A 25,675-nucleotide genomic window follows, 5' to 3' on the forward strand; every position below is an offset into this window, starting at 1 on the left:
ATGGCTCCTGGTGAAAACCAGAGCAGTGGTGTGACAGAGTTCATTCTGGCAGGTGTCCCAAATCTCAACAGCACAAAAGAAGAATTGTTTTCTGTCTTCCTTCTTGTCTATCTGCTGACTCTAACAGGCAATGTGTTGATTGTTGGGGTAGTAGGAGCTGATGCTCGCCTGCAGACTCCCATGTACTTCTTTCTGGGTAACCTGTCCTGCCTAGAGATCCTGCTCACTTCAGTCATCATTCCCAAGATGCTGAGCAATTTTCTCTCAAGGCAACACACCATTTCCTTTGCTGCATGTATTACCCAATTCTATTTCTACTTCTTTCTTGGGGCCTCTGAGTTCTTGCTGCTGGCTGTCATGTCTGTGGATCGCTACCTGGCTATCTGTCACCCTCTGCACTACCCCTTGCTCATGAATGGTACTGTGTGCTTTCGGGTGGCCTTGGCCTGCTGGATGGGAGGACTCCTCCCTGTGCTTGGCCCCACAGTTGCTGTGGCCTTGCTTCCTTTCTGTGAACAAGATGCTGTGGTGCAGCACTTCTTCTGTGACAGTGGGCCACTGCTCCGCTTGGCATGCACCAATACCAAGAAGCTGGAGGAAACAGACTTTGTCCTGGCCTCTCTCGTTATTGTATCCTCACTGATGATTACTGCTGTGTCCTATGGCCACATAGTCCTGGCTGTTTTGCGCATCCCCTCTGCTTCAGGCCGTCAGAAGGCCTTCTCTACCTGTACTTCCCACTTGATGGTGGTGACCCTCTTCTATGGCAGTGCCATTTTTCTCTATGTGCGGCCATCACAGAGTGGCTCTGTGGATACTAATTGGGCAGTGACATTGGTAACAACATTTGTGACACCGCTGCTGAATCCATTCATCTATGCCTTGCGCAATGAGCGAGTCAAGGAAGTGTTGAAGGATATGTTTAGGAAGGTGGTAGCAGGCTTTTGGGAGGATCTTTTACTTGCTAAGAGTTTTAACAAAAAAAATAATGAGGTGAAGGTGAAGGGGTATAATAACTAGTCTTAAGTCCAAATCTTCTCTATTGTCATTCTCTTTCCAATTATCATCATGAACATCCCTAAATGACTGAGTTCTGGGACTATTATGTAACTTCAGAGTCATCAAGTCTATCTTCTTTCAGAAAAAAAATTCCTTGATTTTATCTCATACATAAACCCATATTATTATTGATATATCACAATCAAACCATCGTTATATCATAAGACCCTTCAATCTGTGAGATGCTGGAACTCAAAGCTAGGCAATCTGTTTCAAAATCTTAACCTAAGGGTCCATGGTTACCAGGGAATTATCTAAGGATGGACTCTAGAAAATTATAAGCCACATCGGTATGTATTAAATTTACATATATTTGAGGAATGTAGCTATATGTAACCCTCACCAAAAGTTAAAAACTGATTAAAATTCTCAGCAGAGTCCTCCAATTATTTATGAAAATCAAGAATTAAGCCCTGGCTAGGTAGTTCAGTTGGTTAGAGCATTGTCCCAATATGCCAAGGTTGCAGGTTTGATCCCCCAGTCAGGGCACATACCAGAATCAACCAAAGAATGCATAAATAAGTAGAGCAACAAATCTATGTTTTTCTCTTTCTCTTAGAATATAATAAGTAAAAAAAATCCTTATAATAAAAAACAAATAAAAATAAAAATATATATTATCTGGATATTTTCGTATTCACGTTCCAAAAGATTGTATTTACTGTCAGGTGAAAAAGAGGTAAAAACAATAAGTGACTAATCCACTTCTCCACAGCAATCCAAAGTGCCTTTAGAAAAGCAGTTCAAGGAAAAATTTTATGAATAATAGCATTTAAGGTGTTTTTCTAATTTGTACTTTATTAAAAAGATGGGTTTAAAACATTACTCATTTTATCACTGGATTGTGTTCCTTTGATTTGTCCATCTTTTTATGTTCCTATATCTGTTGTTGTCAATCTTCTTTTGTTTTTAATAAAATTGAGATTGGGTTGAGGACTTTTAATATTAAAGAGTTAAGAATGCCAACTATAGCAACCAACTACCAAAAACCAGACTTTGTGGTACATTTTATCTACCTCATTGGATATTTGAAAGGAAATAGGGAGTTGGTCAAGATGGAGGCATAGGTAAATAGCCTGTCTCTTCACACGACCACAGCAAAAATTACAACTACCGTATTTTGTCATGTATAATGCATTCCAATGCATAATGCACACTCGCATTTTTTGCCCAAACTTTCAGGAAAAAGTATCTTTCATTTTAATTTTTTAAAAGATTTTATTTATTTATTTTTAGAGAGAAGGGAAGGGAGGAAGAAAGAGAGAGAGAAACATCAATGGGTGGTTGCCTCTCAAATGCCTCTACTGGGAACCTGGCCCACAACCCAGTCATGTGTCCTGACTGGGGACTGATCCAGGGACCCTTTGGTTCACAGGCTGACACTCAATCTACTGAGCCACACCAGCCAGGGCCTCACTTTAATTTTTAAGTCAATTTTTATTTATATATAAAGCTGATTATCATATTCCAGGGTATTATTTTGCATATAGATATTATTATTGCTTTCTGGAGTTATACTTTTAAAGCATAAAAATAAAGAATTAAAAACATATATATATGGAATTAGTACTACCCATGTTTAATGCACATCCTTATTTTTTCCTTCAAAAACTTGGGCAAAAAACTACACATTATACACAGCAAAATATGGTAAATCACAAAACAACTATCACCCAGAATTGTCAGAAAATCAAGCTATATGGAAGTCCAATGACCAAGGATTTAAAGAAGTCACATTCATCCAGACAGGAAGGAGGGACCAAAATGTAGAGGCATGGAATGGGTGGTCTCACATCCACGTGTGGTGGGTAAAAATTGGGAGGGATGCCTTAGGAGTGAAGGATCCAAGCCCCACACTAGACCACACAGCCCAGGGTTCCAGTGACAGGAAGATAAGTTCCCATAACTTAAGGCTTTAAAAACCAGTTAGGGTTGGGGCAATAGAAGAAACTGCGAGATTCTCAGGTGTTTCCTTTTAAAGGGCCCACAGTGGATTTAGGACTTATGCAGACTCACTCCCTCTGGGCTCCAGCACTGGGACAGCAGCTGGAAGGGCACAGTGGCATATGTAGAGAAACTGAAGTGTTTGGAATCAGGGAGAGTGCCAAGGGACAGCTTTCTCCTGGACAAAACTCCATAGGCCAAGCAGCAGCATTTGTCCTTTTTATGAACACAACCCTCTCCCACCCCCCACACACAGACACAAAGCAGTGACACCACATCTGAGACTCCATCAACCTGATTCACATAAGTTGCCTTGCCCTGGCAATTACTGAATGCTCTGCCCCATCCAACTTATAGGTGCACTTCTCTATAATAGGCCATGCTACTAAGACAGGGAGTCAAAGCAGCTCTACCTAATACACAGGAACAAACACAGGTAGGCTGCCAAAATGAGGAGACAAAGAAACATGGCCAAAATGAAAGAACAGAAAAAACTAAACTAACATGAAGATAAGCACTCTATCAGATGCAGAATTCAAAACACTGGTTTATTAGGATGCTCAAGGAATTCACTGGGTACTTCAAGAACATAAAAAAGACCCAGCCAGAAATGAAGTTTACACTAAGTAAAATAAAGAAAAATTTACAGAAAATCAATAGTAGAGTAATAAAGCCAAGAATCAAATCAATGATTTGGAACATAAGGAAAGAAAAAAACAATCAGAACAACAAGAATAAAAAAGAATTTAAAAAAAGAATAGGGTAAGAAGCCTCTGGGACAACTTCAAATGTACCAACATTTCAATCATAGGAGGGCTGGAAGAAGAGAAAGAGCAAGAAATTGAAAACTTACTTGAAAAAAATAATGAAAAAAAAATCTTCTGTAAATTGGTAAAGGAAATAGACATACAGCAAGTCCAGGAATCAGAGTCCCAAACAAGATAGACACAAAGAGGACCACACCAAGACACATCATACTTAAAATGCCAAAGTTTAAAGATAGAGAGAATTTTAAAAGCAGCAAGAGAAAACCGGAGAGTTAACCTACACAGGAGTCCCCATAAGACTGTGAGCTCTTTCTCAAAAGAAACTTTGTAGGCAAGAAGGTACTAGCAAGAAGTATTCAAAGTGATGAAAAGCAAGGACCTACAACCTAGATTACTCTATCTAGCAAAACTATCCTTTGGACTTGAAGGACAGATCAAGTGCTTCCCAGTCAAGGTAAAGCTGAAGGAGTTCACCCGCACCAAGCCATTATTATACGAAATATTAAAGGGACTTATTTAAGAAAAAGAAAATAAAAACTATGAACAGTATAATAGCAATAAATTCACAACTCTCAACAATTGAATCTAAAAAACAAATTAAGCAAACAACCAGAACACAAACAGAATCATAGATATGGACATTTTTTGGAGGGTTACAGCTGGGAGGGGGAAGGGAGAGAATAGGAGAAAAGATGCAGGGATTAAAAAGTACAAATTGGTAAGTATAGAATAGACAGTGGGATATTAAGAATGGAGGGGGGTTGCCAGAGGGAATTGGGGGTACTGGGTGGAATAGGGCAACTATAATAGCACAATCAATAAAATTTTTTTAAGAAGTAAAATTCCAACAGAAAAGAACAAAGAGGAAATAGGGATTTCTATTTTGGTACCTTTGGAAATCTTAGATAAATATTTATTCATTTATTCATTTCTTTAACAAAGGTCTATAAGCACATACTCTAATATATGCTAAAGTAAACAGGAAATGGCTCCTAACCTAGAACAGGAATGGGGATTATAAAATGGTTTACAGATGACATTGGAGATCATATGAAAATTGATTTACTATTTCTAGCACTCTATTGTCAGAGAAGTTTCTCCAGAAGCAACATTTCATTAAACAGGAATTAATTCCATGTTACAGTGTGTTTCTATACATGAAGACAGTGTTTTTAAAAATAGTAAGGTATGGACAGCACATTAATCTCAAAAAAGTGCTGCAAAATTGGCAAACTGAGCATTAGCATGCAAAGAGATGGCCATAAAGCTTGAGTGGGCACTAAATCTCACAGGAAATAAAATATTAAAAGTGCTTAGAAAAACTGCACTACAATTGCTGCTAATTGCAAGTACTTGCAGACTCAACTCTGAATGAAGTGACGCTGCAGGTGGCACTGGCACCCGCCGCGCGGCACTGTGGGCAGACCGGGCGCTACGGGGCAGAAGTGTTAACAGCCACAGTGACCTGCGTCACAACTCCATTTTTAAAAATTACTCAATCCGGTCAAATGTGACAACAGTAGAGAACACTGCATTATGCAGCAAGAAACACGTGATACAATCGTGGCAGGTTCTCTTTGTAGAAAGTCTTCCGTCTTAAAATGCTCTTTAGGAAGTCCCAATTCCTTAAGAAAAGGAGAAAAGTGTTAATTCTGTTAGTAATACATACAAACACATGCTAAACATTTCCATTCCATAGGATTTCTGAGTGAGAGCTAAAGGAATGGAAGGAATGATCAGGGATTTGAGAGGGAAGCAAAAATCTTCAGGCATCTAGAAGTGTTGCCCAGAGAGCAGATGATATATTGCTTTAAAAACGACCTAATTTCCTGGAGCATAAAAACTGAAGTCAATCCCAGACAACTGCCAAAGAGGAATGTACATAACAGTTTATAACATTTCTTGAAGGAATCACCCCCGTATTTTGGCAATAAAGCTTGTTGAACCACCTATTGTTTCAAAATTACTTTATTGTTGAAAATGACTATGGACTCAATTTAATTAAATAAAAATGTATTGAATACCATGTTCTAGGAAGTAAACTGTCTTTAACCTTTGCCATTTTAATTATGGTGTGTGAAGACTATTTTCTGATTCCTCTCCTAAACCCAGCGATTTTTCTCCAGACCCCAAAAGCATCAAGGTGTGGACTCGAAGGCACCTAAGCCACAGTGTTCCAGAGCTAGGAATGTTCAGTAAGGGTCTCAAGGCTGCAAGTCTGTCTTGGATCCTCCTGAAAAGGGTCTGGGTGCTGACTGGGTTAGGCCCAGGACCATCGCAGCGGCTTGGTTATTAGAGGACCAAGGAAGAGTAAGAACTAGTGACTTCATCAAGAAGCAAATGTTGTCCCCAAGACCCACAGGAGAAGAAAACTAACTATACAACGCCCCCCGCCGAAGTCAAATCCTACAGCCACTGCCTTAGCTCACTCTGCTATGCTATTTCACGCCGGTAATGCTTTTGCTGTTTTTTTTTTCTTCCCCAGCTTTATTCAATAAACTTTGTATTGTAGGTATAGATTTAGAGGACCCTTCGAGGGTCCCTAGAAGATGGCATCAAAGAAGAGCTGCCGGCTTCCAGCACCCTCTTCTATGGAATCCTACACGGGCCTACTTGTCTATCACGCAGTAGGTGGTGGGTGGAATGGGAAGGGTGGGCATTGTCCTTACTCTGCAGTCCCTTCTGCTTGGGGAACAAAGCTCCTGGGCTGTAGCTTATTTGCCTTGGTCGCATTGCCTACCAGGTGCGGAGCACGCTCCTACCACAGGGGACAAACTCAGTAAATAGCTGTTGAATGAATCGCTGCTTCTCCGGGACTTACTCGCCAGACTCCTGGGAGGATTTAGACCTGAGGACAGAAAAGTGGAAGAGGAGCACTCCCTTCCCCACATTCCTATGTGTGGCCACTTTGTATTTGTTCTGGACTTCGGGTTGGGCATTAAGAAGAGCCTGAGGCCCCAGAGAGAGGAAGCTACTATCCCTCGGCCAACTCTGAGCTGTTAGCAAAAGGGCATTAAAAGACCAAGGAAAATATTAGTCCCCTTCTAGTCAGCTTCTGCTTCAGGAAACCTGGAGGACTTGCAAACCCAGATTGGCTGTGACTGGTCCCAACTCTGCTGAAAAGCCTAAGGGAGGTCTGGATGCCTTCATGCCCTCATTGTCTTGGCCCCCAAATTCTGAGGGCCCGAGAGTACTTTCTGTGCTTGGAGAAAGCCGCCTACCTATGAAACAAACAGAAAACAACCCCAATCTCAGTCTACTAGAGCTGGAGCACGTTCATGAGTCCAAGCAGACCGGTGGCAGTGGCACTAATATCATGTGTCTGCATCCTCCTCTTCCGTGAAGCGCCCGCACCCTACCCATTTACCCCAGGGCTGCCCTGGCAGCGCTGGGGATGCCTGAGCTCAGCGACTTATCAGGCCTGAGACTGAAGACCTGTTCTGTGGGTGCTACCCTTCCAGTGACTTACATTTCCATATGGGCCTGATCAAAAATGTTTCTTTCTTATGTATAAAAAGGTGCTTCTTTTGAAACAATTTTTTTTTGTTTTTAATAATTTGTTAAATGGCATTATACCTAGATGATTTCTGAATGAAGTTTTAAAAAAGTGGATTCCATGTTATATAGTAACTTCATGAAGTGTTCTATCATTCCAACCGGGGTGGAATAGTGTCCATTTTGGTCCATGAGGTGAAACAGTCTTGAAGAAAGGAAGTACTGTGTGATCTTTCTGTGGAAGTCAGGTCCTGGAGATTTGGAACAGAAGAGCATAGAACAGGGTTTTGTTTTGTTTTTTTTTTTGATCTTGGAAAAGAAGGGAGGTGTTTGTGCCCTTCAGTAAGTAGGAAAGGAGCTAGATTACTCAGATCTCTATGAAAGGACTCTGCAGTTTGGTGGAATGCACAGCTCTGTAAAGGAGATCAAATTAGCCTGGGCCTACTGATAGCCATGACCCTAGGCAGCCAGGGAGCATGGAGTCCTGGGCACTTTCCTTCTTTGCAGGCTGGCACCCTGGCAGTTCCTCCTGTGCTCCTGGAGCAAGAACTGGTTGGAATATTACTCTGGAGCAGCCTTGTCCAGAAGCTACACAGAGAAGACCACCCAAGCTGGGTGGTTTCTGTGCTGCTTCCATTCTCACTTCCTCAGACTCAGACTGCACTTCCTGTGCCCCAGGCTGCTCCCAGGATTTCATTTACTATAGTTTCTACTATGGAAATTTCTTTTTTTTTAACTTTATTTTTATTGTTAACACTATAATAGATCTCTCCATTCCTCCTCCCCCCTTTGCCCACTTCCACCCAGCCCTCACCCCCTTCCCTCTGGTCATCACCACACTGTTGTCTGTGTCTATGGGTTATAACACAGGTTCTTCTGCTAATCCGTTCATCTGCTTTCATCTAGTTCCCCATCCCCCTCCCCTCTGACAGCTGTCAGTTTGTTGCAGGTATCCATGCCTCTGTTTCTATTTTGTTCATCAGTTTATTTTGTTAATTAGATTCCACACATAAGTGAGATTTTATGATATTTGCTTTTCACTGCCTAGCTTATTTTACTTAGCATAATGTTCTTCAGGTCCATCCATGCTGTTACAAAAAGTAAGATTTCCTTTTTTACAGCAGCATAGTATTCCATCACATAATGTACCACAGCTTTTTTTTTATCCACTCATCTACTGATGAGTACTTGAACTGTTTCCAGATCTTGGCTACTGTAAATAATGCTGCAATGAACATAGGGGTGCATATATTCTGGCAGTTTGTTGAGCTCCAACCTGAGTTTAAGTCTCAAATACAAAGAAAGCAGCCCTCTCATTATCTGTTACTACATGCACAAAATATACACTAAGTACTAGCTATTATTATGCCCTTCAATAGCTCAGCTGGTAGAGCAAGGACAATAGACGTGGTTGACTGCTGATATTCTTAGGTTACTGGCTCAATTTTTAGCTTAAAGGAGGTGCGTGAGGGTTTTTGCAGCAGTCCTATACTCAATTTCCAGGAGCTTTATTCTTGTTACCCAATGACCATGAAACTTATTGTAATTCTATTCTCAGGCAACAAGCAAATAACTTTTTGCTTACCACAAAACTTAATTATACATGTCCTCTTTGTGATCATACTGATGTGGTTTGGAGATGTGAATTAATGGCTTTGCATTTTAGATTTGAACGTTGACTCCTAATCTTTAAGAAATCAGCTAGTGTTGATGAATATTGGGTAACATTTTTTGACTCTTCCTTCATCCATAACCTTTTTCATTACTGTGAATAATTCATACTGGGCAACACAAAATTTAAAGAGAAACACTGTAGAAAGGCCTGCCCTTCGAAAGGATGTAAACAAACCACACAGAGAATAAACAATGTAATAGACTAAATATGGAAATGCTCCTTTATTAATTAGAAAGGAATACCTGTTAAAACAAGGGAAGATTATTTCATCGCTGAATTAGAAAGTGTTAATTAGTATTTAGTGCTAACAAGGAGGCAGTAAGAAGGATATTCTTGTAGAATGTCACCCCTTTCTGGAGGGAAGTTAGGCATTAAAAAGCAGGAACCCTAAAAAGATTATATTTAAGTGTTCTATTTGTACTTTTAGAAATATTTATGTATGAAAAAAGAAAATATGGCAAAATGTGTTTATCTGTGGGTAATTGGTATTCATACTTTAATGTATTTTTTCAAAATGTGTCATATCTATATTACATTACAAAACAACAACAGTGTTTTAACCATACAAAATGAAGTTTAGAAATACTTTGTGCCACTATGGAAGACATTTTGGCAGTTTCTTACAAAACTAAAAATAATATTATGATACAATCCAAGAATTACTATCCTAGGTACTTAACCAATGAGTTGAAAACTTGTGTCCACACAAAACCCTGCCCATCAATGTTTACAGCAGCTTTATACATAATTGCCAAAACCTGCAAACAATAAAGGTATCCTTCAATAAGTGAATGAATAAGTAAACTGTGGTACATCCATGAAATAACAATGGAATAACATGGAGTAACAATGGAATATTATTCAGCAGTAAAAAAGACATCAAGTCACAAACGATATGAAGAAACTTGAAACGTATATTCCTATCAGTAAAGACTACATACTATATGATTCCAAATATGTGACATTCTGGAAGAAGCAAAACTATGGAGACAGCAAAAAGATCAGTGGTAGTGGGCAGTGGGGGTAGAGAGAGAAAGGGATGTATTGGGAGAGCACAGAGGATTTTTAAGGCAGTGAAACTATTCTGTATGATACTTATGAAAATGGATATGTCTTTATACACTTTGTCAAAACTCATAGGAACTACAACACAAAGAATAAGGCATAGTGTAAACTCTGGACTTTAGTCGGTAATGATTTATCAGTGTTGGTTCATCACTACAACAAATGTATCACTCTAGTGCAGATGCTGATGGTAGGAAGGCTGTGTGGAAGGGCGGGAGGAGAGGGGGTATGTACGCACTGTCTGTACTTTCCACTCACTTTTGCCGTAAACTTAAAACCACTTGTCTTAGTTCAGATTGCTACAGTAAAAATGCCATAGACTGGGTGTCTTAAACCAAGCATTTCATTTCTCACTGTTTTGGAAACTGGAAGTTGAAGATCAAGGTGCCAGCAAGATTCAGTGTCTGATGAGAGGCTGCGTCCTGGCTTACAGACACCTGCCTTTTGTATCTTACATGGCAAAGAAAAAAACTTCACAACCATTCCTGTAAGAGATGTAATCCCATTCATGAGGATTCCCCCTCCCAAAGGCCCCCACCTCCAAATACTATCACATGGGGATTAGGGCTACAAATATGAATCTGAGGGGGGGTCACTTAAAAATTGAATCCACAGACTGCTTTTAAAAATGGTCTATTACAAAAATAAACAGTGATTTTTGATTTCCCAGTTTAATTGAAAAAACAAAAGAGATAATGCTGTGGTGATATACTGATTCTATTAGTCAACACTTACAAAACAGTATGAAAGCACATTCAGGATGATGAAAAGGAGTGATCAGAAGAGATAGCATTTGACAGAGACATTGATTGCATTATGGTTATTGTAGGTATGTATGTGTGGTAGAATGACAAAAAAGAGTGACACGCATGGGGGCGGGGTGGCAGGAAGAGTGCCAGAGAAGAGTGGGGGAGGAAGTGTGGCAAAGTGTGGCTGAAGGAGCAGCAGAGGCTGCGCAGGGGAATAAGAGAAGGGATGACAAGGGGAAAAGAAGGAAGGATGGCTTTCGGTTTGATGGTGGTAATGACGATGGAGGTAGAAAAGGGGTGGGGAAGGTGGGTGCAGGAGTGAATGGCAATTGAAGAAAGTTTTTCATCAACAAGGCAATCAAATTGATGAATTAAGGGCCAGTGAAAGTGCAACAGGTCAAAGAGGTGAAGGAGTAAAATGATACAAATGAAAACCCTCCAGTGTGGAGCTCTAGAAACCATGGAAAATGCTAGTGTCATTGGCAAATGTGGGGAATGCTGTGAAACTACTGAGTGGGGAGGAACTGAGTGGGAGGGGAGAGGGAGGGAATTTCAAACCAACATTCTTTTGGATGGACATGATGGCCTAACCGTAGACATTCTCTAAGTAGCTGAAAATATACAAGTAGAGATGAGGTTTCCTGGGAGTGAACCTCATCTCTTTATATTTCTGTTCTCATGAACAGGAATATAAAAAGTAAATGAACTTTAAAATAACACACAAAATTAAATTTGGGGAAGAAGGCAAAACAAGCATTGAAGGAGACAAAACTATTGCCCCGTGAAGAGGACAGTGATATGGGAATGCAAAGATGGAGTTTTATAAAAATGTCAGCAATGTCCAGAATTTATCCACAGGTACAGGAGCACTGGGAGCAAAGGAAGCCCAATCTCTCAATTTCTGAGAAAAATGTGACCTCTTTTGTGAGGACCTCCAGGACCCAAGATGGTGAGAGATGGGTGAAAAGAGGCGGACTGGTCTGGGGGAGTCACCCAGTGAAATAGGAGGGACCTGGGCGGACATTGAAGATCTTGAATGAGAAGGGGAAGGAAATTAAAAGTCAGAATTTTTTAAATGGCATTAAAACCCCCAGGACCTTGGTTTTTTCAGAGTCCTAGTTTTCTCCTCCATTTTATTCATTCATTCCTCATGACCCTGCAGGTAAGGTCTCTACCTCCCTCACCTGGGGAGCTGCCCAGCCAAATCCATGAGTATTGCGGTAGGTACCAGGGGCTGTAGAGACTCAAAAGTGCAGTGGGAAAACCCTTCTGAAAGGGCGCCACTGAATAGACCCCCACTGAATATCCCCTCCTCTTTCCCACACTGGGTTAGCTGTGCGCAGGTATTGCAGTGGGGTAGTTCAGAGACCTAGATAGTCTCCAGCGTAGGTGGGTTGACTCGGAAGGGCCAGGGCAGTGGCTACGCCAACAACGCATTTGCACCCCACGCCCCTGGACCTGAGGCACGGAGTCAGCCAAGAATCAGCTCTGAAGCGTTTTTGCAAACACAAACCCACCGACAGTCGAATCCAAATAACTGTTTACCTCCTCCCCCGCCACCCCTCGGAACTGCCTGAGAGCTTGACACCTGGTGAATACTGGCCTCATTCATTCCTTCGTTCGTTCATTCAATTCAGTTATGAAAGCGGCATGATCGAAACTAAGATCGGGTCCTTGCAGGTTATTTCTCTAGCCCCACATTCGGCGGCGGGCTAACGGGGGCTGAGGGGCACTTTCTGGGAAGCCTTCCTGACCGGCGAGCGCCTAAACCAGGGGAGGAGACTCGGTGCGGGCCTGGGTTTCAGGAGGGGAGGACCTGGAGCGTCCCCCTCGTGCCCACGCGAAAGTGGTGCAAAACCCCGACCACGGGGAAAGTCGGCAGCAGACAGCAAATCCGGGCAGGGGAGGTCAGAAGGGCTTCGAGTACAAAATCGAAGTGACTTGATTTGCGATGTGCATCGGTTCTCAAGCCCGGTGGCTCGAAGGCAGTTTGGATGGGAACGGTATGCACAATCAGGATATTACTATTTCGGGTTTCTAGACTGACTAACCTGCACGGTCGGCGGTGGTGGGATTTGAACCCGCGAGCCTCAGGAGACCCGAGCCTGCGCCGCTGGGCCGCGCGGCCTCAAACAGTCCGTCTCCTCGCCCCTGACCGACTTCTCTGAGCTGCCCAGTCAAAGTTCTGGGTTTTCTCCAGGGCAGCGGCTTCCGCGGCGCCTCCACGCTGCGTCAGGAATCGGAGCAGACCCGGGGAGGGGTCGTCGAGTCGGCGCGGCTGGGACGTGAGCCGGAAGGCAGCCGAGGCCCTCAGGAGACTTCCACTTTCCTCTCCCCGAGGCCACCAGAGCGGGGAGAACAATGAAGGTTCTCACTGGCATCCGGTGCAGGGGCTGAGAGACGACGGAAGAGGGAGCTCCTGGCAGCTGGGTCGCACGTAGGCCGGTGGCTGGGAGTTGCACTCAGAACGAGAACGGGGGCTGGCTCGGGAAGAGGCGCCCTTCAGCTCGCAAACCTGACGCCAACCTGACGGGGCAGCAAACCTGTCACCTCCCCGGGTCGCCTCCTCCAGCAGGCATCGGGTTCAGTCAGAACAGCCGAGATGAACCTACTTGCCAGTCTTCCTGAGGAGTAACGGAGCAAGAAGCACTCGGGTAAACACACGCTGGTTTTCCTTCCACCGAGTGACTCTCAGAGGGAGGCTGCATTCCAAGAGCCTCGCCAGCCCAGAAGGCTGTGGGTCTCCGGCTTCCCCTGTGTCCCAGCACCACTAGCTCCATTCTGTTTCTTTGGAAGAGAGTAGGGTGAAAACCAAGAACAAGTTTCAGAAGAGATACCTGGGATCTCCAGCATCTGAAGTGACATCCCGTACCTGTCCATGAACGCTCCTGGGCACAACGCCCCGGGTGTTATCTATATTCTTTGCTGTTGCTGATTGGATTTTTCTGGGTCTCTGGATCTGGAAATTCTCCTAGGGTTCTTATTGAAAACCAAAAAACTTTATTGTTGCTCAATTACAGTTGTCTGCATTTACCTGCCCCCCCCAACCCCCTCAACCAAACCCACCTCCCTCCCTTGCTTGCACCCCCTCCTTGGTTTTGTCCATGTGTCCTTTATGGTTGTTCCTGAAAACTCTTCCCCCCCCATTTTCCCCTCCCACCTTCCTTCTGATTACTGTCAGATTGTTCTCAATTTCAATGTTTCTGGTTATACTTTACTTGGTTTTTTCTTTTGTTGATTATGTTCCAGTTAAAGGTGAGATCATATGGTATTTGTCCCTCACTGCCTGGTTTATAACACTTAGCATAATGCTTTCCAGATCCATCATGTTGCAAAGGGTAGGAGCTCCTTCTTTCTTTCTGCTGCATGGAATTCCATTGTGTAAATGTACCATAGTTTTTTGATCCACTGTTTTACTGATGGGCACTTAGGTTGCTTCCAGCACTTGGCTATTGTAAATTGTGCTACTATGAAAATTGGGGTGCATAGGTTCTTTTGGATTGGTGTTTCAGGGTTCTTAGGATCCAATCCCAGCAGTGGAATTGCCAAGTCAAAAGGCAGTTTCATTTTTAGTTTTCTTTTTTAGTTTCTGAGGAAATTTCATACTGTTTTCCACACTGGCTGCACCAGTCTGCATTCCCACCAACAGTGCACTAGGGTTCCCTTTTCTCCACAACCTCTCCAACACTTATTTGTTGATTTGGTTATGATGGCCATTCTGACTGGTGTGAAGTGGTATCTCATTGTGGTTTTAATTTGCATCTCTCTGATGGCTAGTGATGCTAAGCATCTTTTTATATGTCTCTGGGCCCTCTGTATGTCCTCCTTGGAGAAATGTCTGTTCAAGTCTTTTGCCCACTTTATAGTTGGGTTGTTTTTCTTCCTGGAGTGGAGTCGTGTGGGTTTTTAAATGTATTTTGGAGATCAAACCCTTATCTGAGGTATCATTGTCAAATAGGTTTTCCCATATAGTTGGTTCTCTTTTCATTTTAATGCTGTTTTCTTTAGCCGTGCAGACGCTTTTTAATTTGATGAGATCCTATTTGTTTATTCTTTCCTTTATGTCCCTTGCTTTAGGGGACATATCAGTGAAGATGTTGCTGCTTAGAATATCTGAGATTTACATGCCAATGTTTTCCTTTAGGACTTTTATGGTGTCACAAATTATATTTAAGTCTTTCATCCACCTTGAATTTATTTTTGTGTATGGTGTAAGTTGGTGATCAAGTTTCATTTTTTTTTTCATGTAGCTGTCCAAATCTCCCAACACCATTTGCTGAAGAGGCTATTTTTATTCCACGTTATGCTTCTTCCCCCTTTGTCAAATATTAATTGACCATAGAGACTTGGGTTTATTTCTGGGCTCTCTGTTCTGTTCCATTGGTCTATGTGTCTGTTCTTATGCCAGTACCAGGCTGTTCTGATTATAGTGGCCTTGTAATACAATTTGGTATCAGGTATTGTGATCCCTCTTACTTTGTTCTTCTTTTTCAAAATTGCTGCATCTATTTGGGGTCATTTACAGTTCCATATAAATTTCTGAAATGTTTGTTCTATATCTGTGAAGTATGCTATTGGTACTTTAATAGGGATTGCGTTGAATCTACAAATTCCTTTGGGTAATATGGACATTTGATGATGTTAATTCCATATTCAATCCATGAACATGGTACATGCTTCCATTTGTTTGTGTCTTCCTTGATTTCTTTCTTCAATGTTGTGTAGTTTTCTGAGTACAGGTCTTTTACCTCTTTGGTTAGGTTTATTCCTAGGTACTTGATTTTTCTTGTTGCTATATCAAATGGGATTTTTTTTCTTGATTTCTGTTCTGATATTTCATTGTTAGTGTACTAAATATAAATAAGTTTAAATTACCTATTATTTTAGAAGGCTTTATTAACAAGAGAAAAATAAAAGTTTAACACATGTACATGGGAAATTCACAAAGGCATGAAAATTCCAAAGACAGGCAACTTTGGGAATATAAGACATTTAGGGGCAAAGGAGAAGGAGAGTGAATGGAGCATTAGATTTCAAAAGTGAGAATGTGCAATTTACAGATAGTTGAGGATCTCCTAGGATTCTAATCTAGTAAAGGTTTCCTAACTTCAAGCGCCCAATTCTGGCCACCTGGATCACTCCAAACCCCACCCCCTCAACCTCATACCCCACCCCCACCCCCAGACTCTGGCCTGCCCTTGTCCAAGACCCTTTGAGGGCTTTCCCCAAGTCCCAAGTGGTCGGGGTCCAGGATGCATAAAAGACAAGAAGTTGTCCTTCACTGGATCTTCACGAAGGACATCCAGTTCACCGTCATCGCTGTCAGTTTTAGAACACTGAAATTGTAGAAAAGCTGCAGGGAAATAGGGCTCAAGGAGCCCTGGAGGAATGTAGACGCAGGCAGGGAAGTAGGGTCAGAGAAGAGTTGGGGCCCACGGAGAAGGAGATCTGGACAGTCTCAGCCCGAGACCGACTCTTCTCGGTGCCCCATCAGCACCCTCAGCTGCCCACTGGGCCACGACCCCCCTTCAACCCCGCACTTCATTGCACCCAGATTTCCCTTCCTGCGGACCCCATGTTATATGCTCCCCTCACCCCAGGTCACTCCTGGGCGCCCCCTGGTTTCCTCTTCCTAGTCCCAGTTCATGGCCAATCTGAGCTCTCCGGGTGGACCCCAGTGTCCACCTTAGACTCTAACCGAGTTCTCTTTCTCTGCAGAAGCTACCGAAGTCGGCAGCAAAGACCAGAGGGCACCAAGAAGTCTCTCGGAAAGGTCAAAGGTGTGGCTTCTACACCCTACATCACTGGAGGCAGAGGAGTCAAATACTGGCGCCAGCCCCTTTGGCTGGAGTCTGTGACTTCTAAGAAACTTCACTTCGTGTTTTCACACTTTTTGAGAATCTTCAACAAAAAGTGAGTGTGACTATATTGCCTTCACAGTATATGCAGGTCTTTCCCACATGCCACAGCACTGGAAAGACTGATGTTAATCTCAAGTTGGGAGAGAACCAGAAATATTGTGCAACCGCATTAGGGTGTAAGATGAGGAAGTATCGGTTTGTAAGAGATAAGAGATTGGGACTCTATTACTTGAAAGTTTGTGGAAAATGGATGAGAAGGGTAGGAAGTGAATGGGAGGAGAGAGAACAAATATTTAAAATATCTATTGTACTATTAGAGTATAATAGAGTATATAGCATATAGTATATATGCCTAATATATTATGCCTAGTATTAAACTATTATTACAGACAAGAGACTTGGGGTCTATGTCTAGGTCTTGGGAAGTCTTAAACTGAGGCTTTTGATGAGATCTCTGAGTGAAATTTATATTTGTGAGCATTAATGCCAATTTGGTAAACATATTCACTTAAATAAACCACAGTTTCTATAACTGTGTTTTGACTTATTTATTTTTAAATTGGAGAGTTGTTAGATAGGAGCTACCTGAACCATTACTGATGGTTTTTAGTGCTAGATTGGGTAATAAAAGGAACCCAGTCAACAAGTAAGAAACAGATCATTACATAAGAGCTCCCTTTTATCCTGGGGTGCTGTGTGTTCCCATTCTTCAGACTGACAGATTTCAAAGCACTTTCACATCAGGAGAGAAAGTACCACACTCTGGTGTGGCTGGCTTAAATTCTTTTCTTTTTTTTTTTTTATAGTATAAAATTTTTATATTTAGAATTAGCCAGTTGGACTCAGTGTAGATGATCCCAATTTTGTGGCAACATCCAAAGCATCATAGTCTGGAGCAAGCAGAACATATATCTTCTTCTCCCCAACAGGCCTGATCAGGGCGTTGACCTTGGCCTCACCAATGTCATTCAGCTTCTTCACAGCCTGTTTGATCTGGTGCTTGTTGGTCTTGACATCCACAAGGAACATGAGTGCATTGTTGTCTTTTATCTTCTTCAGTTCATGGTTGACTCAGTAGTCTTGATTATGGCATAGTGGTCAAGCCTGTTTCTCCTGGGGGTGCTCTTCCGAAGATATTTAGGCTGCCTTTCTGAGCTGCAGTGTCTTAGGCTTCCAGAAGGTGGGTGATGTGTGGACCTTCTTTTTGTGTGTGTGTGGTTGTGGATGCCTTTTAGAACTGCTTTCTTTGCCTTCAAAGCCTTTGCCCTGATTTTGGCTTTGGGAGGGGCAGGGGCTTCATTCTTCACTTTGGGCACCATCGTCGTGAAAAGGGCCTGAAGTTCTTTTACTAACCAGTGGATATGGTTTCCCTATGCAATTACCAGAAGTTGCTTGAACACTTATTGCCACCTTGAACTCACTGAATCCTTCACTGGTGGGAGGATCCTTTGTCTAGAAGTAGATCACCTGTTGGATTGCACAGTTCAAACAAGAAGTGCCTGGAACCAGCAAGCCATGTATCTTAGCTTTCTTAGCAGACTGCCAACTTTGCCAAATATTTAGTTCTCCAGTAACCTAAGCAAATAGATGACCTTCTCTTTGGAAAAATGCCTAATACAGATCAGTGCATTGTGTTTGTCTGGCACATGCCTATTCCTTCAGCCTTCAGTTCAGAATGCTAGTATTATAGGCTCTAGCATTCTTCAATATTGCTGGAGAAATGAACCTTGAATTTTCTTCTATCTACATCTTATTAATAGTCCAGATGATGGAAATTTATACAAAAGCCAGAAATAACTTTAAGACCTAAGCCAGAAACTACTTTAAGGCCTTGTTACTCGAAGTATGATATAGAGACAAGCATCTCCTGTTAAGTTATTAAAAATAAAGAATCTTGGGCCTATCAAATCAGAATCTTAACAAGCTCCCCAACTGCTCTGTTTTGCCCTCAACTTAGGGCATTTGAAAGTTTTCACCAGAATCTTTCTGTGTCAACAGAAGACTTGTACTACATTGCAATGTAAACATTTGTCTCTAGCTTCAGTAGAGAACCATTAAGGTATTGGCCTGAGGCCCCCTTCTGCATGTGCTATAAAAATTTTGCTGAAAATTAAATACTAGTAAAAAATATGTTCCTTTTGATGGGTGTCTCAGGTAGTCCTTTCAGCATTTATTGAACCCTTATTTAAATATTTGGTTCCTATATGGTCATATATGGGTATCACACTGATCATCCCAGTCATCCAAGGTACTATGATGTCATCCCATTCATCCAAGGTACTGATACTTACAAATTTTATAACATAAACATTCAGCAAACATTTCTTGGTTCAAATCTTGGTCAGCTTCTCAATGAAATCACAAAAGTCTTTATAATGGATTCAGGCAGGTGGGGTTTGGTTAGTGGGGAGCATCTGTTAGGAGACCTTTTGGACTACGAAATAGGATCCTCTTTTGCCTCTTGAAGGTAGCACACAACCAACTTCATACCCACCCGATAAGCCTGTGCTCACCATTTGGTCATGCTTGGGGAGAAAACAAAGTTAATATCCCTGGCCATCAGAAGCTTGCAGTTGAATAAAAGAAAATAGTCTTCTCCTTTTGTAACACACACAATATACAATAAACCTAGAAGAATGAACACACACGTATAAACACACACAATATGGTTAAGTGGCAATACAAGTAGTAACTGATAATCACCAGAGTGAATAAGGCCTCAGTTTCTGAAAGATGCGTAATCTGTAAAAACTGAAGAAAATAAATTTGAGAAAGCACAAATGAGGCAAGTACATTTTTTTTTTTTGGCTAAAGTTTTGCAAAACTATATTCTTTGATATCCTAGGTAAATAATCCATATACCTTAGAAATCCATCTGGCTATCCATAGATGTCCTTGAATATTGCTAAACTAAACAATTGATTGGACTCTAATAATTCTTCCTACTTTTCTGAAATATAAATCCCTGGCCTTTTAAGTTACTATATAGTCAATAAATTGAAAATTACAAGGTTGCCACCGAAAGAAATCAAGAAGGCCTCCTTTGTGAATAAAAGTTCCTTGAATGGTAAATAGTGCACTTCCATGAAAATAGATAGAAGACTCATTAACCTTCATTCTTTCTTCTTGGCTTACTAGAAATCTAAGCCTACCAAGAGCCTAGATAATTTATCCTAAAAAATTATTGGGTTCTTCAGACTTTGAAAAAATATTTAATATTTTATGAAAGTAACCAAATGAACGATATATAATATAAAGAAGCATGACGCACACACTGGCCTGCAGTGTCCTTGGTGTTACAGATGAGATGAGATAAATTCACGCTGACTATGGAGTCCTGTGGTGGAAAAGGGACAGCACAGCTACTCTCTCAAGAGGAGAGCGCCCCAACCCTTGCCTTGACAAGCTTTTATTGGCTTTCAATTTGCACAGGAATACAGGTAAAGCTCATTAATTATTGTCAGGCACTAAGGATCAAACAATTAATAGCATACAAGGAACTATTAGGGCTTATTCTAAGTCAAGGTCTGTTAGCTAAAGGGCTACAAAACTTTGGGAAACAAACTCATTTCCAGCTAGGACCCTTATCATTTAATTGGCAGCATTCTTAGCAAAGCAGGTTTCACAAGATTTTATGCATTCTTAGGCCTGATCACCCTGGGAACTCACCCTTTCCAGCACAGGGCTGCACCGCCCTCTGTCATTGTTTCAGGCTTAAGTCAGGCAGGGGAAGTAAGGCAGCCAAGAGATCTGGAGACTTCTTGCAGACAGAATGAGGATCCAGGCCATGTCAAAGCTGAGGGGTGAGGGTCCACCACCCCCTTTTGCTGTAGTCCCCCAAGTCCTTCCTTGGGGACTCCCCATGATCATGCCTGTCTTGGGTCATTCCTCCCTTGAGGAATGTTACCTGTCATTGGCTAACAGATCAAGCACTGGGGGCCAGGCAGGGTGAAGTAAAATGAGCAGAGGCAGCGCCCCTGCCAGGGAGATAAGCTTTGTCTCCTTAGTGGCTTATGGTCTGAGGGTCACTCACTCAGCCTTAGCCTTGGGGGAGGGGGGAGCAGATACAGCTTCTGAAACCAGGCAGGGCAGTTCCCAACAGAAACAGACAAATTCAAAATGTGAGACTTGTTATAAGAAAACTGCTGTGAAAAAAAAGGGCTGAGAGGAGGGAACTTTTCTAGATTAAAAGAGACTAAAGGGACGTTAAAAACAAATGCAATGACAAACGTTCAAATCCAAATTTAAAAAAAATATGAGGAACCCATTGAGGTAATTTGAAAATATGTATGTCTATTAGATTACATGAAATTTATTGTATGCATTCTCAGGTCTGATATAGTACTAAAGTTATTCCTTTTTATTTTAAAGATCTGTATTTATGTTTAGAGAGAGGGTAATGAAGGAGAAAGAGAGGAAGAGAAACATCAGTTGGGAAACCTGGGCATGTGCCCTCACCAGGAATCAAACCCCCAGGTTTCCACCAACCAACTGAGTCACACCTGTCAGGGCTGATGTTATACTTTTATTCTTAGTTCTTATTTCAGGAGGTACATGTTGAGGTATTTAGGTTTGAAGGGTCAAGATATGAGATATGAGACAAGGTAATTATCCTTGTTTGTTGGAAGCTTGCAGTGAAATAAAAGATCTTCTCCTTCTGTCATACATACAATAAAAACCTAGAAAAGTGTGCACACACATACTCTATGCTTAGGTGGCAACACCTAGAGAGAATATGACAAATATTAATAATTAAGTATTCTGAGTAAGGAGTATACAAACATTATGGTACTTTTTTTCAACTTTTCTATAGTGAGAGATTGACTACACAAATGGACAATGGCCAGACCATATATAACAATAGGACTCTGACCCATAACCTGCAGCAACCGCTCAGTAAACCAACTCACTGCCTACCCAGGATGCCAGCCTACTAACTTTAAGTAAGACTTATGGGAACTCAGACTGTCTCTAGTAACAGCCCAGGGAACCAAATAATAACCCCTGTAGAAATCAACCCCAAATGGCCAGGACTTGACTACTAACTAATAACTTTCCTAATATTTTCTACCTAGGGTCCATCAGAGAAAGCCAAATATGCATCCCTAATTAGTGAGATAGGATGCCTGGCTTCTAATTAGCCCTATTGAAGCTTTACCAGACCAACAACCTCCAATCAGTTGAAGCCTTTCATCTCTTCTACTCTAAAGCTTTCCCACTCTTCTGTCTGCCTGTGGGTGGCTGCCAAAACTCATGTGATCATGGCTGACTCCCTTGCTACAACAAGCCCTAAATAAATAGACTTTATTTGTTCTCCTTTAGTTGGTCTTAATTTACTTCCACACTAGGATTAAAATTTTGAAAAATAAAAAGCTGACAGAAAATGATAAAAACACAGACAAGAAAAAAAACAATTAAAAACACTCCTAAGATTCCTACTATGGGTCAAATTGTTCAATAGAAGAGCTTCCAATGGGCCACAGCATACTGAAACATGCCCATTTTTTATGTTGTTTGCTGGGTCTAATAAACTTGAACTGACCTTTGAACAAGTGTTTGGACTGTACCAGTCCACTTATACACAACTTTTTTTTCAATAAATACTGTAAATGTATTTTCTCTTCCTTATGATTTTCTTTTTTCTTTAAATTATATTTGGTTGATTATGTTGTTACAGTTGTTCTTTTGCTCCTCTCTACCCAGCACCCCCCTTCTTGCATTCCCTTGGGCAGTCCCCACACCATTGTTCATGTCTGTGGGTCATATAAGGTTTTTGTCTAGTCCATTTCTTATACTGTACTTTACAGCCCTATGGCTATTCTATAACTACTTATTTATATTTCTTAATCCCCTCACCCCTTCACCCATTCTCCTACATCATCTTCCATCTGGCAATCATCAAAACTCTCTCATAGCCAAGATTCTGCCTCTGTTCTTCTTGCTTGCTTAGTTTGTTTTTTAGTTCAATTGTTGATAGATATGTATTTATTGCCACTTTATTGTTCATGGCTTTGATATTCTTCTTTTTTTTTAAAATAAATCCCTTTAACATTTCATATAACAATGGCTTACTGAGGATGAACTGCTTTAGCTTTGCCCTGTTCGGGAAGCACTTTATCCGCCCTTCTATTCTAAATGGTAGCTTTGCTAGATAGAGCAATCTTGGCTGTAGGTCATTGCTTTTCATCACTTTGAATACTTCTTGCCAGTCCCTTCTTGCCTGCAAAGTTTCTTTTGAGAAATCAGCTGACAGTCTTATAGGAATGTCCCTGTAGGTAACTCTCTGCTTTTCTCTTGCTGCTTTTAAGATTCTTTATCTTTAACCTTTGGTATTTTAATTATGATGTGTCTTGGAGTGGGCCTCTTTGCATCCATCTTGTTTGGGACTCCCTTATGATTTTCTTAACAACATTTTCTTTTCTCTAGCTTATTTTATTGTAATAATACAGTATATAGTTCATGTCACACACAACATATGTGCTAAATGACTGTTTATGTTATTGGTAAGGCTTCCAGTCAACAGTTTGCTATCAGTAATTAAGTTAAGGGGGAGTCAAAAATTATACTGAATTTTTGCCTGCATGTGGGTCTGTGCTCTTAATCCCTGCATTGTTCAAGAATCAGTTGTAGTAAGGGTTCTTGGAACCTCCTGGAGTCAGACAGGTCAACAAAGTTCTCTGTGGGCAGTTTGCAGCTGGGACAATGAGACAGACTGATGTGATATCCTGAGACAGATGTAGGAGATAGGTGGAATGTAGGTAAGGTTTAATAGTTTAAGGTTTATTTGTCCTGATAGAAAAGTGATAAGCTAACCCCAAAAGCCAAGTGCTGTTTCTGAGAGACAAAAAAAAAAAAATCACACCCATGATGTAAAAAACATGATGACCATGATGGTTGCCCTGGCTTCTTGGAATTCTCCTTTGAGTATTTTAAATTCCTTTGAGTGCAACAGCTGTCTATGACTAAAAGGCAAGAAATCAGTCCATTCCTTTAAGTGCAACAGCTGTCTATGACTAAAAGGCAAGAAATCAGTCCATATAGGGAATAGACATGAGCTTGCTGAATTGTGACAGGGTGAGGATAAGGGAACAGATTCTAGGAAAAGGTGAAGGAGCCAGGAATACAACCAGAGAATAACAAGACAGGAGGAGAAACAGCAATGGAGGAGGAGATGAGAAAGCTGTTGGCACTTTTGCCTAAGGCCTGTCTCCTGGAAAGTAATAACAAAAATGAAGGTGATAATAATAAACCCTAATTGCCAAACTGGTAACTGACTCTGCAAGGTTATATAACTGACCCAGGCTTTCTAAGCACTATGCTACATACTCAGTGTCCGCACGCACCAACATAGCATCACCTATGATTCAAAGTTTGATTTGATTTTCCTGCCCCGGAAAAAAAGTCATGTAACCCAACCAAAGTTTCAGCGGTCTTCCACAACTAAAGCCAAACTCGTGCGACAGGTGCTGGTGCAAAAACAAAGGTTCGTTAAGGTGCCCTGACCTGGAAGAATGGTGGACTTCCATCTCAAACACTATGGCTGCTTCCTGCTTAAGTGGGGATAGAGGTAGAGTGGGTGGGGGGAGGGGTTCTTATAGAGACCCTGCCTGGTGCTCCCTTCCCGTCTATAGTAACGGTCAGGCACCCTGCCACTTCTTCAGAAATTGTGGTGCCTGTCTGCAAGTCCAAAGAAACTACCTCGCTGAGCACCTTGGAGATTTCCTTCAGTGAAATGCCTTGGTAGGCAAATTGGGTACAGAGATCCAATTCTTGATTGTTGCAGGCAGAGCAGTCAGTTAAAACAAAGTTTTATAGTTTTTGGAGGGACATGGAGGATTTTGCCTGGTATACAGAGAATGAGGACTGAACACCAAGGAAGTATTGGGAGAGGCAGCTCTTGTGAAGCCACAGAAGATCCTGTCAACCTAAGAAACTTTCAAACCTGTAGAGAATTTTTGGTGAGTTTATTGGAGCCAAACTGACGACAATTGCCAGGAAGCAATATCTCAATGAATTGCAAAATGCTCCAGCGAATGAGTTTAGCACCTTATTTTATACATTAGAGTCAAAGGAGGAGCCATAAGGGGGGTTACACGAAGTCCCTTGGTGATAGATTAGGGAGGCAGGAGGAGGCAAAGCAGGGAAACCTCTGGGATAAAATAAAAGGTGGAATGATAGACACATACTTCTCTTACATAGGTGGGTAAGGGATAGTTAACAGTCAACAATTAACATGATAACAATGATGATGAGGGAATCTGTGGTCTAGCTTGCGCCCAAGGGGGTTGGGAACATAGGAAGTTACCTTGATATTCCAAAGGTATGTTGTTATAGAATGATGTAAAAAGATAGTAGACAGGCTTAGTGAAAGTACAGATTGACTTTTGTTAGGAAAAAATACTAGCCTAGGACAGGACTACCCACCATGAACTATTCTTAGTTAATAAGTTTTAATTTTAGAACATCATTTGTAGTTACTTTAGGCCTCTGAGTTTGTAAGGTTGCCTTGCAGGCCTCCCCTGAGCTTGTTGGGTGAATATGTGGCCCCTTTTACTTACACAATCCTATTACCTTCTTTGCCCTGGGCATTGTACATGTTCATCACTCCTTGGAACAACACTGTGAGGCTTCTCCATGACTCATCCTTGAACCAAGAACATCTGCCACAATTGCCTTTCTTTGCCTATCTAAATAGAGGGTTTTTCTTGCTTAAAATTGTGTAATGTCAGTGGTCATGTTTTATATTTATCCAATGAAAATTAAAGGGCACAATTAATCATACATAAGCTTACAGATTTCCTACAAACGTGATATTGGACAAATGCAAATGTTTAAAAATCGTGGGTACAAGCACAGGGCTGTGGTCAGAGGGCCTAACTCTTACTCAGCAGAATTGGTTCACTTTTGGGGGTTGCATGAATGTGCTTTTTCTCAATGCTCTTGTCTATGGCTATATTTACAGTAAGAAACAGAAGATCTTTCTTAGTTAAATAAAATTTTAGTTTCTGTTTACTAGCTTATGTGAACAAGATTTCTAAAAAGTGAAAACAAGAGTCCTTT

At 41.4% G+C, this 25,675-nt stretch overlaps 3 protein-coding genes across 3 annotated transcripts in view; all 3 read left to right on the top strand.

Moving 5' to 3' along the window:
• Positions 1 to 17,710, top strand: LOC119036661 (olfactory receptor 6S1). Its single transcript, XM_053660747.1, has 4 exons — positions 1 to 1,007; positions 12,955 to 13,191; positions 16,473 to 16,667; positions 17,545 to 17,710. Exons 1-4 carry the CDS (start codon positions 1 to 3, stop codon positions 17,708 to 17,710), a joined length of 1,605 nt encoding a protein of 534 aa, XP_053516722.1.
• Positions 16,586 to 25,675, top strand: part of RNASE11 (ribonuclease A family member 11 (inactive)) — a 28,154-nt gene continuing 19,064 nt past the window's right edge. Inside the window, exon 1 of the mRNA XM_037128616.2 lies at positions 16,586 to 16,667. The gene's annotated coding sequence lies outside the window, so the exon portion shown is untranslated. The remainder of the gene's footprint in view (positions 16,668 to 25,675) is intronic.
• The window catches only part of RNASE12 (ribonuclease A family member 12 (inactive)), a 23,468-nt gene continuing 14,394 nt past the window's right edge, over positions 16,602 to 25,675 (top strand). Inside the window, exon 1 of the mRNA XM_053660753.1 lies at positions 16,602 to 16,667. The gene's annotated coding sequence lies outside the window, so the exon portion shown is untranslated. The remainder of the gene's footprint in view (positions 16,668 to 25,675) is intronic.

The sequence above is a fragment of the Artibeus jamaicensis genome, unplaced genomic scaffold (assembly GCF_021234435.1).
Source record: "Artibeus jamaicensis isolate MK-2021 breed Jamaican fruit bat unplaced genomic scaffold, CSHL_Jam_final scaffold_854, whole genome shotgun sequence".
Classification (NCBI taxonomy): domain Eukaryota; kingdom Metazoa; phylum Chordata; class Mammalia; order Chiroptera; family Phyllostomidae; genus Artibeus; species Artibeus jamaicensis.